Raw genomic sequence first — 16040 nt, 5'->3', positions numbered from 1 at the left:
ACCCAACAAAAACCCAGATAGCCCATGAGAAACTCAGATAGTCAGGCGCAACCAAGAACCTGCGACTTTCAGCAAGATTTACTGCTTGGATTCGGAACCGGAGCGGCCACGCCCCTCTTCGCTAAGGTTCCTGCGTCTGGCCTAGTCTCGAGAGGCCGAGGGTATCACGTGACATACTTGGGCCTGAAGTCCATTCCACCTTATTGCTTTTGGGCGGCGTCAGCTTCCGGAAGAAAACCGGTCCCAGAGCAGCATCCCAGGCCTGCAGTCCCGGGCGCAAGTGCGGAAGTGCGGTGGCACCGTGGGTGATCGGTTTCCGGTCTGTGCTGCTGCACCGGGCTCTTAGAGCCACGTAACGGCTGGGGGTCTGCAGCCATGGCGGATAGGAAGACTAATGGTGGCGGAGCGTCCGCCTCCTCGTCGGGCACTAACTTACTCTTCTCCTCCTCGGCCACGGAATTCAGCTTCAACGTGCCCTTCATCCCCGTCACGCAGGCCGCCGCCTCCCCGGCTTCCCTGCTCTTGCCCGGAGGTAGTGAGTCCAGGGCGCTTGGGGGCCAGTGTGTGCTCAGAGGAGGGTGGGACAGGAACGTCGCCTTCTCTGGGCCGCTTTTCAGGGTCAGCAGTGGCCAGCTTCCAGAGGGCCAGGGCCTGTGCGATCCTGGAGGAGGGGCCTTGCTCTTGGTTCAAGGAACTCCTGTCATTGCACAAGTTTTTGTTGAACACCCACTGGTGTGCTGGGTGCTGGCAGGGAATGCAGCTGGATTTGACAGTTACCCTCTGCTAGAGTACCACAAGCTATCCTCTTACTGGGAAACCCCTGTGATGGGGCAGGACACCATCTAGGAGACAGTAAGCTGTCTCCAGAGGGGACAGGACCCCCTCTTGCAGAGTCCTATAAGCTCTCCTAGAAGAAGACTTCGGGTTTCAAGAGGATACCTCCTAGGATAGACAGCGTTTTCTACTAGGATTGATACGTAATATCCGGGGTGTAGGTACAGAATGCATTTCTCATTTTTCAAGGTATCGCTTCCTCTGAGTTTTGCCTTATTCTCTCAGGCTCTCACCTGCCCTCACCTCCTTTTGCTTAGGCTCTGTGTATTGTCTGGGAAGATTGATTTTTGGACGAAATTATAGTGCTTAGGAGCGCAGACTGTTCCAGTCCAGGCCCTGCCACTAACTTGCTGTGTGGCCTCAGGCATGACTTTTATTCGTCTGCTTAAATTTCAGATTTTTAGCCCCCACCCCAACCTTTGAGACAAGGTCTCTACATTGTCCTGGCTCTCCTGGAACTCACTATGTAAAGGAGGCTGACCTCAAACTCACAGATATCCTACTGCCTCTGCCTATGAGTACTGGGATCAAAGGCGAGCCGTCATGCCGTCTCTCTCTTTTTGTAGAGTTCTATAGTGCTCTGCACATAGTGTTGTGTAAATATTTGTGAGCTAAGAACCTCTGCCTCTCCATTTGGACTGTGAACTTCTTACCTGTTTTATCTGCAGGGTCTTGTTTATAAATGTGCCTAGCACATAGGTCCTTATCGGATACTAACCCCTTTCCACTAAATAATTCCAACTTGGAAGATTAAGGGAAACTTCCTGGAGAGGAGAAGACAGACTAACTGGAAGTACCTGTGTATGAAGGGTCCCCTTTCTGTCCTGACTCTTCTTGGTGCTGTTAACTGTCTGACATGTACACACACCTGTTCATCCTACCAGGCGAGAGTGTAAGCATCTTCAAAACCGGGACTTAGTTTAGCCCTCGCTATAGCCAACTGCCCAGAGTGCAGAACTCATGATATCCAGTGGTGATTTGGTGAGTGAGTGCGGGATATTGGGTTGTGGGACTCAATACCGAGAGTTCGCCTGTCTCATCTAAGCAGCAGTGTTGCTGAAAGGTTAAGTGTTGCTTTCTTTGCTAAAGGATTGTTGTGGCTGCTACAAAGTGCCGTGAAGGATCCAGGAATAAATAAGGTGGTGCCTCGGAATTTTCAGATCACTCTCTGTGTCCTGAGTGGTGTTTGATTCATGCCCATCTTCCTTGCTGTATAATAATGGATTTGTGTGTGTTTTGAATTATTATTATTTTTAAAAATTCTGTGTGTTGGTGTTTTGCCTGCATCTGTGTCTATGCGAGGATGTCGGACCCCCAGGAACTGGAGTTACAGTTATGAGCAAGCTGCCATGTGGGTCCCACCTTTATTCATTTGTTAATTGACTTTTGAGACATGGTGTCATCTTGTAGCCCAGGGTAGCTTGTGCAGTCCACTTGTCTCAGTCTCCTTAGTGCTTTGGGTGCTGGCATGAAACACCATTCCCAGATTTATACTATCTTTAAAATGCTTGATGATCTAGTTTTATTATTATTATTTTTAAAATTTGTTTACTTTATGTATATGAGTGTTTTGTTTTCATCCATACCAGAAGAGGACACCAGATCTCATTATAGATGGCTGTGAGCCACCATGTGGTTGTGGGAATTGAATCAGGACCTCTGGAAGAGCAGCCAGTCAGGCTCTTAATTACTGAGCCATCTCTCCAGCCCCCTAGTTTTATTATTTTTAAGAATGTGTACTAGTGTGCGTGTGTGTGACTTTGGATCTCTCTGGAGCTGGATTTGCAGGTGGTTGTGAGCTGCCTGTGTGGATGCTGGGAAACCAATGTGGGTCCCCTGTAAGAACAGCACATGCTCCTAACCACTGAGCATCTCTTCAACCCCATCTTGAGAAGTGTTACTTCTTAGATGCAAGCTTTTTTTGTGAGAACACACAAATAGCTTTTAGAACTGCCATTCCATAGCAAGTATTTTCTTTCTTTTTTGTTTTTGAGACAGAATCTCTTGTGTTCTGTAGCTCTGGCTATCCTGGAACTCCCTATGCAAACCAGGTTGACCTTGAATTCACAGAGATCCACCTTCCTCTTCCTCCTGAGTGCATAACAAGTATTTTCTACACTTAAAAGATTTCATGATTAGAGATCTCTTCAGAGCATTTCTGGAGACAAAGGAGACCCCACCTCCTGGGAAATAACAGTGAATCCCCTCAGTGGAAGAGACAGGAGGCAGCCTTAGGAGAGCCTCTCTCTGTCAGGCCCTGTCGCAGAACAGCGTGTCCATACACACCAACACCTCCTTACGTAAGCTGTTGTGGTACAGCTTTTAAAACAGCTGGAGGTGGGATGTGCTTGACCCCTGTGAGTCTCAGCTGGTGAAATGGAGGGATGATGTTCCTTAAGGTCTCAGAGCCTCACAGGAAGTGATTTGAGCAGAGTTTGAAGGATCCGAAGAAATGAGGGAGTCTGGAGATATGAGAAAAATCTGCAGGCTTGGCGGGAGTTGGTGGTGGATGGTATGGGGCAGTCTGGACCTCTCTCCTCTCCTGTTTCCTGTCCTTCTACTCTCCTTCACGTAGATCACTGACTAGAGTGTGTGCAGGGGAGTGACCTAGTGGCCTGCGGGACTCATACTGTGCTAAAAGGTTTGTGCTTCACTAAACTCCGTGGGGAGCCTTTGAAGGGTTTTGTTGAGAGTCTCCCTATGTAGCTCTGACTGGTCTACAACATAGAACTTGCTATGATGACCAAGTTGGACTTACTGTCACTGAGGTCCTCCCGCCTGTTACCTCCTGAATGCTGGGATTAAAAGTGAGTACCAACACACCTAATCTTTGAAGGATTTTTAGCAAGACATTGAAATTAGAAGTGTACTTAAGAAAGGCTTGGGTTTTCTATTTATTTATTTTTGTTTTTTTGAGACAGGGTTTCTCTGTATTGCTTTGGAACCTGTCCTGGAATTCACTCTGTAGACCATGCTGGCCTCGAACTCACAGAGAGCTGTCTGTCTCTGTGCCCCCCCCCCAGTTGCTGGGATTAAAGGCATGCACCACCAACACCTGTCAAGGCTTACATTTTCTAAGAGTGCCCTGGAATAGGATTGATGGTCACAAATGTGGTCAGTTGATAGCCCCTTTAGGTCAGGCAGGAGTAAATGTTACCCTAGCCCAAATGAACCACATTGAGTAACAAGGGTAGAAGAAAGATAAGAGACTTTATTTTTGATTTTTATTTTGTAATGCTGAGGAGCAGACACAGCCTTGCACACTCCAGGCAATCAGTCTGCTATTGAGGGGCGTTCCATGGCAGAGGTGTTTATCAGAGGCCTCATGACTCTTGGGCCAGACAATCAACTCTGTGTGAGTGTCAAGGTCCATTATCCTTCATTAGAGCTCTGAGTTCAAGCTCTGCAGCTGGTGTGTAGTAGGTACCCCATTCCTGATTCTTCAGTGAATATTGAAAGGACCATACAAAAGGTCTGAGAGATGTGAGGTTTCACATTGACATCTGGATAGTTGGTGAATTTCTGTTTGAAATGGGAATGGTTAACATAATAAATTCATTGTGAGGCTTACTAAGTTTGACACACGTGACTGGGTCTACCAGAAGTATTGGAAAATTATGGAATACAGGAGGACAGTCTGAATTTGACATGAGATGGGAGAGTCACAAGCTCCGGGTCTAGACCCATTTGTGTCTCTATAGAATTAGAAAGTGCTCCTAGGATGAAGCTGGAGATATGTTGAATCTTCTTCTTCTTCCTCTTTATTATTATTATTATTTTAAATTGGCTTCATGTCTTAGGGTTTCTATTGCTGTGAAGAGACACCATGACCACAGGAACTGTTAAGAAGAAATCGTTTATTTGGAGTGTTCACTTTACAGTTTCAGATGTTCAGTCCATTAACATCGCAGTGGGAAGCATGGCAACATTCAGTCAGATGGTGCTAGAGCTAATAGAGCTACCTACATACTGCAGGCAACAGGAAGTCAACTGAGACTCTGGATGGCATCCTGAGCATAGGAAATCTCAAAGTCCAATGAGACACTTCGTCCAACAAAGCCATATCTCCTGATAGTGCTACTCTCTATGAGATTACTGGGGCCAGTTACATTCAAACTGCCACACTTTATGTTGGCCAATATGATTTGGAACTTTTAGGCCCAAGTGTTTTGTCTGCCTCAGTCTCTGAGAAGCTGGGACGTAGGCATGTCTTTGGATAGTGTAGTCCATCATAGGCCAGAAGGACAGCCATAGACTCTGCACTCTGACTAGAGCTACATTTTGGGTATTATGGCCAAACCTGTGGAGTGGAGTCTCCTCACTATTGGTGTGTGAAGTATAATTGGGACAGCCTGAAAGCTGAAGGCAGAATCACTATGAGGTCACAGAGAGTCCAGAGCTTTGGCAGTTCTCCAAGGGCAGGAACCATAATGTGCCTGTGTGCTGGGAGCGGCTCCAAACATCTGATGGACTGTAGCCCTCCAGCAGTTGCAGATAAAGGTGACCAAAGCAAGATTAGGAGGAGAAAGCTGAAACTTGCTCCTAAAAGTAGAACAAGGAAGAGTGGGGTCTTGATGTTAGTTAGTGGGAAAATGATTCCTTGTGAATTACTTGATTAAAAAAAAAGATTTCTTGTGAATTACTTGATTTTTCTTTTTTCAAGACAGTGTTTCTCTGTGTAGTTCTGGCTGTCCTGGAACTAACTCTGTAGACTAGGCTGGCCTCAAACTCACTATTTCTGCTTCCTGGGCTCTGGGAATAAAGGAGTGCAATCCTACACCTGGTAAGAATTACTTGATAGCAGAATAGAAGAGATGTTGTTGGAGCTTGAGCTGAAAATACAGTGAAGATGCAGTTGTCCAGTCAGGAGACCTTCTTTTAGAAAAATTTCTTTCTAGTGACTTGCTGTTTTGCTAAATTTTTCATTTATTGTGTGTGTTATATGTGGAGGATCAGAGAATATTTTGTGGGGGTGGTTCTCGCTTTCCTTCCTGTTGGTTCTGGGACAGCCAACTTTACCTGCTGAGCCGTCTTACCAGCCTGTGACTTGGTGTTCTTTAATGTCTGAACATGTAGTTATGACTACTGCTTACATTTTAGGGGTTGCAGTTAATGGGCAACATACCTTGCCTTGGAAACACTAAGAGCTCATGCTTGATGGCAGGTTTTCATCAGGACCACAGGCTCCCAAGTAACTACATGGATACTCCTTGCTAATTATGAAAGCTCAGCCAATAGTGTAGGTTTGTTTTTAGTTAGCTCTTATAACTTAAATTATCTCATTTCTGTTCGTCTTTGTGCTGCCCTGAGGCTCATTTGCCCATCATGCTTCTTCCCCATCTGCCTCGAGACTCCTCAGACTCCACTTTTCTTCTCCCTGGCAATCTCTCTGTCCTGAAAAATCCTGCCTGGCTGCTGACTGTGTAGCTTTTTTATCTTTTAATTTTTAAATGTTTTCAAAAAATTTTTTTTCAAGATAGGGTTTCTCTGTGTAGCAGCCCTGGCTGTCCTGGAACTCACTTTGTAGACCAGGCTGATCTTAAACTCAGAAATCCACCTGCTTCTGCCTCCCGAGTGCTGGCATTAAAGGTGTGCACCATCACCGCCTGGCCAGTTTTTTTATTAAACCAATCATAGTGACATATATTCACACAGTGTAAAGGACTATTCCATATTTCCCCCTTTTCTCTAAATAAAAAGAAAGGCTTTAACTCTATAATAAGAACAATTATCAGGTAAGAATTACATTTACAATGTCCAGTCCATTTGTATTTGGCATATTTGGAGAAAATGCTACATTATCTTTGTGAATTTAAAGTTTTATACCTAATTTACCTTTTATCATAACTAAGGAAAATTTTAAGTTTGATTACTTAGTCTTTAACTCCATCAAAGACCCCAGAAGGGTGTAATGTTACCTAATGACAGGGGCATTTGGCTGCCTGGGCAATTGTCACCCAAAATTCTTCTGTAACATTGGGGCATCCAGCTTTGGCCTACAGTCCTAGTATATCTGACAGACGCTTTTGAGAAGCAGGGCATCTTGAAAGACTGTCCTACCTTGTCTTGTCAAAGTTTGGCAGTCACTTTGCTTTGCAGCCTGCTGGTCCATTTTACACAGTATACTGTCAGCAGTTGAGGCGAGGGCAGTTTTTTGCCCAAATCGATAGCTTTTACCATAAAGAAAGCAGACTCTATATGGAGTTTCTTCAGTGCTATCATCCCATTTTGAAGCAAATTGGTGGTGTCAGGAGGAGACATGTCTCTGTTATGAAAAGCCTTAGGTTATTAAACACCTTAAATGCCATATTCTAAGCTGGGCATTGGTGGCACATGCCTTTAATCCCAGCACTTGGGAGGCAGAGGCAGGCGGATCTCCGTGAGTTCGAGACCAGCCTGGTCTACAGATTGAGTTCCAGACAGCCTCCAAAACAATACAGATAAACCTTGTCTCGAACCCCCCCCAGAAAAAAATGCCATATTCTATAGATCTTTGAAGTGTCTGAAGACCATCTATCTATCTATCTATCTAAATATATCTGTTTAACCTTTAAAACATGACTACAAGTTTGATTATTATGGATGACTATTAACCTATATTTCTTAATTCTATATTACATTTCCTCCCTCCCTCCCTCCCTCCCTCCCTCCCTCCCTCCCTCCCTCCCTCCCTCCCTCTCTTCCTCCCTTCCTTCCTTCCTAATAGGCAGGGTTTCTCTGTAGCTTTAGAGCCTGTCCTGGAACTCACTCTGTAGACCAGGCTGGCCTCAAACTCACAGAGATCTACCCGTATTTACCTTCCGAGTGTTGGGATTAAAGGCGTGTACCACCACCACGCAGCTTATACATTACATTTTTAAATGAGCTGCATAAACACAATACCCCAAACAAGAGTAGAAATATACATACAGTATAACAAATTTGAATCAATAAATGAAAATCCATACCAGTGTAAAATATTTTGAGATTAATAGCTTTTTGGATTAAAGTACATTCGATAATCTACCCTTTTTCCTGTCATCCCTATATTGTATTCCCCTTTTTTCCTTTAGGAAAAGAGCTTTGAATTTAACTCCTTTGTTTAGCTTGTTTTCTGATAATGACCAATAACGATTTGTAACCAACCCCTTTTAAAAACTGTAACGTGTTTAGGGTTTTTTTCTGTCTGGATCTCTCTTTACTGAGTATCTTTACTGTTTTTTTGATTGCATGAGACAAATCTTAAACTGCTGTGTCAGCCGCTGGCACTGCTTAGTTTAATGAGTGGTGCCACATGGCGCTTGGTGACTGACATACCTTTACTTGTCAATATAACTACTGCCTGTGCTTTAGTTTCTCTTTATCATTGCAGAAATAAATTTAGATAGGTTTTGGTTATATGGTAACATTTGAATTATATCAGGAAAAAAGATTTAACATATAAAAATAAGTACAAAATTGCTTCTTTAAAAAAATCCTTTATGTAAACATGAACATTTTTGTTTTATTTTGTTTTGGTTTTTCCAGACAGGGTTTCTCTGTGTAGCCCTGGCTGTCCTGGAACTATGTAGACTAGACTGGCCTTGAACAGAGATCCACCTACCTCTGCCTTCTGAGTGCTTGGATTAAAGGCATTGCCACCTCACCTGGCTGTAAACATAAATGTTTACAAAAGAAGTAATTACATTTATATAGAAAGTTAAAAGGGCACATTCCAAAGTGTTTTCCTTTTTTTTTTTCTGTTTTTTTTCTTTCTTTCTTTCTTTCTTTTTTTTTTTTTTTTTTTGAGACGTTTCTCGGTGTAGCCCTGGATGTCCTGGAACTCACTCTGTAGACCAGGCTGGCCTCAAACTCAACTATCTCTCTCTCCTGAGTGCTGGAATTAAGGTCGTGGACCACGATGCCTGGCTTTCCAAAAGTTAATGTTAACAATGACTGGCTGTGGTGGATGAACTCATAACTTTTCTGTACTTTTTAGCTTTTTCAAATTAAGTTTTTTCTCAAATTTTTAAGTTTGTTTAAAAGATTTATTTATTTATTATATATACAGTATTCTGGCATGTATGCCTGCATGCCAGAGAGGGCACAAGATCTCATTACAGATGGTTGTGAGCTACCATGTGATTGTTGGGAATTGGACTCAGATCCTATGGAAGAACATAACCTCTGAGCCATCTCTCCAGCCCCCAGAGGGTTTTTTTTTTAACTTTTTATTTATTATTTGTATCTTTTACATGCATCTTGATCTCATTCATTTCCTTGTCCCTTTATATCTGACCTCTGCCCTTGCACCCTCCTCACCAAAATAAAATGAAATGAAATTTAATAATAATAAAAAAAAGAACTCTTGTGGTGGAAACAGTAGTATGACACAGGGAGTCACACAGTGTATCCTTTTGTCCGTATATCTTTAGTGTTCATTGCAAAGAGTCATTGGTTTGGTTTGAGGCCTCTGGTTAAGAGAAAAATTTTAAGAGAAGGACTTTCCTTTTTCCCTTATAGTACAGAAAATACAAATTAAGAGTAACAAAGTAACAGGTCTATGCTCCGTCCTGGTCACTGAGCCTCCCACAGAGGTGCTGCTGCTTTTTAAGCATTGTTTCCTTTGCTCTCTCCTGTTGTGTTGCAGAGGACTCCACAGATGTTGGTGAGGAGGATAGTTTCCTTGGCCAGACTTCTGCTCACACCTCCACCCCACAGACATTCAGTTACTTCTCTCAGGTGTCAAGCAGTAGTGACCCTTTTGGGAATATTGGACAGTCGCCCTCCACAACTGCATCGGCTGGACAGTCAGCATTTTCCAAGCCCCCAACCACACTCCCTTTTACAGCTGGATCCCAAGATGTGTCGAATACATTTCCCCCGTCTGTTTCCAAGGCTCATTATGGTGCTGCACCTGCCTCACAGATGGGAATAAATACCTATTTGCCTTCTCAGCCCAGTAGTCTCCCTCCAAATTTTGGGAGCCCCCCTCAAGGGATTCCTCAACAAGGACATAACCCATATCGCCACACTCCTGTCAGCAGCAGGGTGAATCCCTACCTTACACCCCCACAACTGCAGCAAAGCCAGACGCCAGGCCACCCCTCCTACCCTCCGCCTCCTGGACCCCCTGTGCAGACGTACCAAATGCCGCCAGGACCGATGCCACCGGTACGTGGACGTCATGCCAGTTTTTTCTCTTAGTGAAAGTTTTAAAAAACACTGTACATTAAAACTTTTTGGGGGTTTATTTTTATGTGTTTTGTTTTGTCTATGTGTGTTTGTGTACCTTGTGCATACAATGCCCTTGGAGACCATAAGGAGGCATCAGATCTCCTGGAACTGGAGTTACAGGTGTTAGCCATCATATGGGTGCTGGGATTTGAACCTGGGTCGTCTGGAAGACCAGCCAATGCCCTTAATTGCTGAGTCATCTCTCCAGCTCAGCTTTATACATTTTAACATACACTGAGGAGAAAGTATATTTTTAACTTATTTTATGTGTATGGGTGTTTGACCTGAATGTGTATCTGTGCACCATATGTGTAGTGTATGCCTGGTGTTCCAGAAAAGGTTACCAGATTCCCTAGAACTGGGGTTGTAGATGATTGGGAGTTGCCGTTTGGGTCCTGGGAATTGAACCCAGGTTATCTGCAAGCACAAGCACTGGGCCATCTCTCCAGCACCAGGACAGAATTTTTTTGTTTGTTTTTTGAGACAGGGTTTCATGGTTTAGCCCTGGCTGTCCTGAAATTTGCTCTGCAGACCAGGGTGGCTTTTTACGGAGGGGTGTGGTGTGTTACTGGTGATCAAAACCAGGGTGATAAATGTGGTAGGTAAGCATTCCCATTGAGCTATACCCCCAGCTCACTTTTTAGTTTTGAGATGGGATCTTACTAAATTGCTTGTTTGGTCTCAAACTCTTGATCTTCCTGCATCAGCCCCAAGTCCTTGATATTATAGGTATATGTCACAAAGGTTATTCTTTGTAAACTGCATGCTTAAAAGTAAACTTTTTTTTTTTTTTTTTTTTGGTTTTTCGAGACAGGGTTTCTCTGTGGCTTTGGAGGCTGTCCTGGAACTCACTTTGTAGACCAGGCTGGCCTCGAACTCACAGAGATCCGCCTGCCTCTGCCTCCCGAGTGCTGGGATTAAAGGCGTGCGCCACCAACGCCCGGCAGTAAACTTTCTTTTTTTTTTTAAAATATTTTATTTATTTATTGTGTACACACAGTCTTCTGCCTGCATGCCAGTGGAGGGCACCAGATCTCATTCAAGGTGGTTGTGAGCCACCATGTGGTTGCTGGGAATTGAACTCAGGTCCTCTGGAAGAATAGTCAGTGCTCCTAACCTCTGAGCCATCTCTCCAGCCCAGTAAACTTTCTTTTTAAAGTAGCTAGTTGGAATTAGCAAGATGGCTCAGGGGAAAGGCACTTGCCATGCAGCCTGAGGACCTACCTGATTTAGATCCCAGGGCCCATATGGTGGAAGGAGAGAGCTGACTCCTACAAATTTTCCCCTGACTCCCACACTTGACTGTGGTGCAAGCCTCCCCACCCAAATAAATCAATCAGTAAATACATAAATATATAAATACAGAAATAAAATTTGTTTTAAGGTAGCTATCAAATGGCTCATATTCAAGTTTACATCACCTATTTACTGAGTAATGGTTGATTTTAATTGCCTAGGTACATGCTGATATTCTCCAACTTTAGTGTATAGTTTCAGTAAGTGTTATCTAAGATGTGAAAATTGAGGCAATGTAGTCTTCACAGAATGCCAGCTGCTTCTTATCTTACCCATACTAGTTAGTGAGAATGCTCATTTACAGGGCTAAAAGTGATTCCTCCACTAACTTTAATGTTTATAGTTTGGTTGTAGCCAATCAAATGTGTGTGTGTGTGTTAGATTAACTTTACATGTTTACATACTTAGAATGGAATGGCTGGGTCAAGAAGTATGGGTATTGTAAAGATGTTAAAAATTATGGGACTTGCCGGGCGTTGGTGGCGCACGCCTTTAATCCCAGCACTCGGGAGGCAGAGGCAGGCGGATCTCTGTGAGTTCGAGACCAGCCTGGACTACCAAGTGAGTTCCAGGACAGCCTCCAAAGCCACAGAGAAACCTTGTCTCGAAAAACCAAAAAAAAAAAAAAAAAAAAAAAAAAAATCATCAGACCTATGCAGGTCTTGTGCAAGCTGCACAAGTTCAAGCCATACAAAATCCAAGCAATGAGAAGGAGAAGTGGGCACAAAGTTCCACCCCTAACCAAGAGGCTGTTTGCACTTCATAGCTTCTGGGAGAGGGAAAAGCCGTTTTTGTTGATGGAGTGGCACTTACTATATCAGCTACACTCCAGGGCAGGCCTCATGCTCTGGAGTAGTTGGCCAACACAAAATGAACTACATGGGTTTTTTGTTTGTTTTGTTTTTGTTTTTCGAGACAGGGTTTCTCTGTGTAGCTTTGGAGCCTGTCTTGGACTCTGTAGTCCAGGCTGGCCTCAAACTCACAGAGATCTGCCTGCCTCTGCCTCTCAAGTGCTGGGATTAAAGGAGTGCACCACCACCACCCTGCTAAACTCCATTTTTGTGTGTGTGTGGTTTGTTTGTTTGTTTGTTTATTTGGGTTTTTTTTTTAAAGAGAGAGCACAAAGTTGGGTGATTGGGGACTTGGAAGGGGTTCGTAAAGGGAAGTATATGTCTAATATAGTGTATGAAAAAAATTAAAAATAGATTCATTAAAAATTTAGAAATTTCCAGGCAGTGGTGGTGCACACCTTTAATCCCAGGCAGAGGCAGGTAGGTCTCTGTGAGTTCGAGGCCAGCCTGGACTACAGAGTGAATTCCAGGATAGCCAAGGCTACATAGAGAAAACCTGTCTTAGGGCAGTAGGTTAAATATGGGAAATATATTTGTGGGTATCATTGTGCCTTTAGTGTGCAGAAGTCTAGTTTATTTTGCAATTGTTTATTACACTAGTTGTGATGCTAAATAGTTACCTAGAAATACATGTAGGATAATTATTGATGTCAGTTGGATTCTGAAGCAGTTAGAGAATTTCTTTTGGGCCCATGTGACGGTTTTAACCTTGTTCCCTTCAGCTTCCTCCGTCAGTGCAGTCACCAGCACAGCAGCAGATCCCTGGCAGACCTGCAGGACCCCCTGCATCAGTACAGGGGCCTTCTCCTTTTGTACTTCCGAACCAGTATGAACCTGTTCAGCCTCACTGGTTTTACTGCAAGGAGGTGGAACATAAACAGCTGTGGATGCCTTTCAGTGTGCTTGACTCTTTGAATCTTGAAGAGATCTATAATTCTGGTAAGTACCCGTTTTACATTATTCCATCTCATTTGAGGAAGAGAAAAGATGAAGGGTGTTTATCCATTACCTGCTTTTTCCAACTGTCAGATTCCTGACTCTGTGTAGATCTCCAGATCCCACTTTAAGATGGTGGTGCTGATTCATATGTATCCTGAGCTATTGAGCAAAGGATTTAAAGAAATAATTTAGCAATTTCTTTTGCTTTATCTGAACACAATGGCACACTTTTCATCCCAGCACTTAGGACAGGCAGATCTCTGTTAGTTTGAGGCCAGCCTTGTCTACATAGTGAGGTCTATGCCAGCCAAAACTACATAGTTAGACCCTGTCTCAGTGAAACAACACTACCAAAAAGTTGTTATAAATCAGAGAAATGTAGTTCTTACATAATCCAAGTTTAGCTTTTCCCATTTACCTTACTCATTTGTAGTTTTAGGACATCAAGTATTTCCCATGGAACCCTGGTTTGTGAAAAAACTTTTCTGAGATCAGATGAGTTTTGGAAATTATTCTCATGTCTGCCTCTTGAGAGAGATGCTACATAGGTCTTAAGGCTCTGAGAAGTCTTGCATACAAATATGATTCTTTATCTTGATATTTGATTATGAGACTTAAATATCAGTCATTATTCTTTAGCAATATACTTCATGGAACTCTGTGGTACATTGATGCTATTGCTGTGTTTTACTTTTGAAATGGGGTCTCATTCAGCCCAGGCTGGCTTCTAACTTACCATGTTGACCGAATTAGCCAGGAACTCATAATCTTCCTGACTCCATACCCAAGTACTAAGATGACAGGTATATGACAGTCTGGTTTGATTAAAAAAAACATGAGCTATTTCAGTTATTTGATGATTTGTGTTTTAAAAGCTTGCCCTCACTCTTTCTTTCTACTCACGAAGAGTCATGATGCATGGCAGCTCACTCCTGTGATCTCAGTACATGGGAGACTGGAGCAGGAGAACTGGTGGGAGTTTAAGGCTGGTCTACACTACGTAGTTGGGTGATGGGTGTTGTGGGAAGTGTAGGCAGAGAGCAGTTGTCATGTGATTCCTGGGAAGAGAGGATGGAAGTGAGGCGTTCTCCAGTAAGAGAAGAAATACTTAGATTAATAATTATGGGTTAATAATTAAGACAGAGCTAGCCAATAAGAAACCCTAGTCACCAGCCAGTAGTTTCCTAATTAATATAAGCCTCATGTGTTCATTTGGGACTGACATGGCTCTGGGACCAGGCTGGCGGGAAGAATGCCCATAACAGTTGTTGGAGCCCTGTTTCCATCTGGAGTCTATTCTGACTTATAATTATGGCATTAGAGTTCAATCTTGCTTGCTTCAGTCTCCTTGAGAGCCGTGAGAAAGTTCTGACTAAGCCCATGGGATAGAGTATATTATCTCTCTAATGAACTGATGCCAGCTGTAGGCACACAGAGAGCTAATGCAGCAGCTTGCTGCCAGCAGGACCCACATGATAGACAGGAAGCCTGGCTGCTCCTTTATTCAAGGACAGTACAGGGAGCTGGTTAATTGACTATGCTGCTCTTTGGTCTGCTTTGCCTCTGGTCTGTATAAAAACAGGGTCCTAATTAAACTCGGGGCTGTCCGGTGTGCTGAAAGGCATGGACTGGGCAGTCCTTCCAAATCTATCCTGTTTCTGTCTCTGTTTCTTTATCTGCCATTTCTCAATCCTCACACCCCTATTCAGGTAACCCAGCTGACTCTTTGGCGCACGCTGTGACACATAGTGAGACTCTGCCTCAAAAAAAAAAAAAATGTATGTCATAATTTTGAGTAATACAGGTTGTCTAGTGTTTTTCAATAAAAACAAGCTTAGTTGTCTTCTTTGAGTATTGACTTGTAACATCATGAATATTAAAATTCATGTTACTTGCATTTTCAATTGTGCCTGGTAACATTAGGGGAAAATGTCTTCTTTTGGTTCCTAGTGCAGCCAGATCCTGAAAGCGTGGTTCTAGGCACGGATGGAGGACGCTATGATGTCTACCTCTATGACCGCATGAGGAAGTCTGTGTATTGGGAAGAGGAGCCAGCTGAAGTGAGACGCTGTACTTGGTTTTACAAGGGGGACACAGATAGCAGATTTATTCCCTATACAGAGGAGTTCAGTGAAAAGCTGGAGGTATGATGTTTACCTTTTTATACTTTTTTTTTTTAAGCAAACAATGACATGTATGAGAGAGGCTTCTGTAACTTACATCATTCACAGTGGAGATGACTTTAATTACAAGATGGTCTGTCTTGATCCTTGTCACTAAGGAGATTGGTCTTTAGGTGGTATCATCACTCAGGAAGTACTGCACAAAGCTCAACCCCGTGTCAATATAAGACTGTATCAGGGTGTGTTGGGGACAGTCTACATCTGCTGACGTGCTTATATCAAGCCTGCAAACAAATTTAGGCAGAAACTAGGCATGGAAGCAATTGTCTGTAATCTCAGCATTCATGAGGCCAAGGCAAGGCTATCATGAGTTTGAGGACTGTCTTGGCTACAGAGAGAATCAGTCTACAAAAACAATCTCCTTTTGATTTTTCAAGGCAGGGTTCTCTGTGTAGGTTTGGAACCTGTACTGAAACTCACTCCATAGACTAGGCTGGCCTCAAACTCCCAGAGATCCACCTGCTTCTGCCTCCCAAGTGCTGGGATTAAAGGCATATGCTACCATTGCCTGACTAAAGCATGATTTCTGAAACAGTTTTATGGTGTGTGTGTGTGTGTGTGTGCTCGCTCTCACTGTGGTGTATGACTGGAGGTCAGAGAACATGCCAAAGTTGGTTCTTTTCCTTCCACCACATGGGTTCTGGGAATGAACCTCAGGTTTTTAGGTTTGGCAGCAAGTGCCTTTATCCACTGAGCCTTCTGGATGGCTCTTTAAGTATAATTTTAGTATATAATTTTAGTA

General features: G+C 43.4%; 1 protein-coding gene across 6 annotated transcripts in view; it reads left to right on the top strand.

The window, feature by feature from the left end:
- Positions 1-231: 231 nt before the first annotated feature.
- LOC101840419 (SEC23 interacting protein) overlaps positions 232-16040 on the top strand; it is a 54576-nt gene continuing 38767 nt past the window's right edge. The window contains exons 1-4 of one of the 6 annotated variants that reach the window (XM_040753250.1): positions 232-532; positions 9443-9966; positions 12899-13115; positions 15066-15259. In XM_040753250.1, coding sequence (XP_040609184.1) covers positions 376-532; positions 9443-9966; positions 12899-13115; positions 15066-15259 — 1092 coding nt within the window. In that variant the 5' untranslated portion in view covers positions 232-375. Of the gene's footprint in view, positions 533-4688; positions 5335-9442; positions 9967-12898; positions 13116-15065; positions 15260-16040 lie in introns of those variants that run through there. The other 5 variants (XM_040753251.1, XM_040753238.1, XM_040753235.1 and 2 more) reach the window with 5 other exon arrangements.

Source organism: Mesocricetus auratus, unplaced genomic scaffold (genome assembly GCF_017639785.1).
Source record: "Mesocricetus auratus isolate SY011 unplaced genomic scaffold, BCM_Maur_2.0 Super-Scaffold_4256, whole genome shotgun sequence".
Lineage (NCBI taxonomy): Eukaryota > Metazoa > Chordata > Mammalia > Rodentia > Cricetidae > Mesocricetus > Mesocricetus auratus.
Note: the sequence above shows the minus strand (reverse complement) of the source record. Positions and strands in the feature narration are given on the sequence as shown.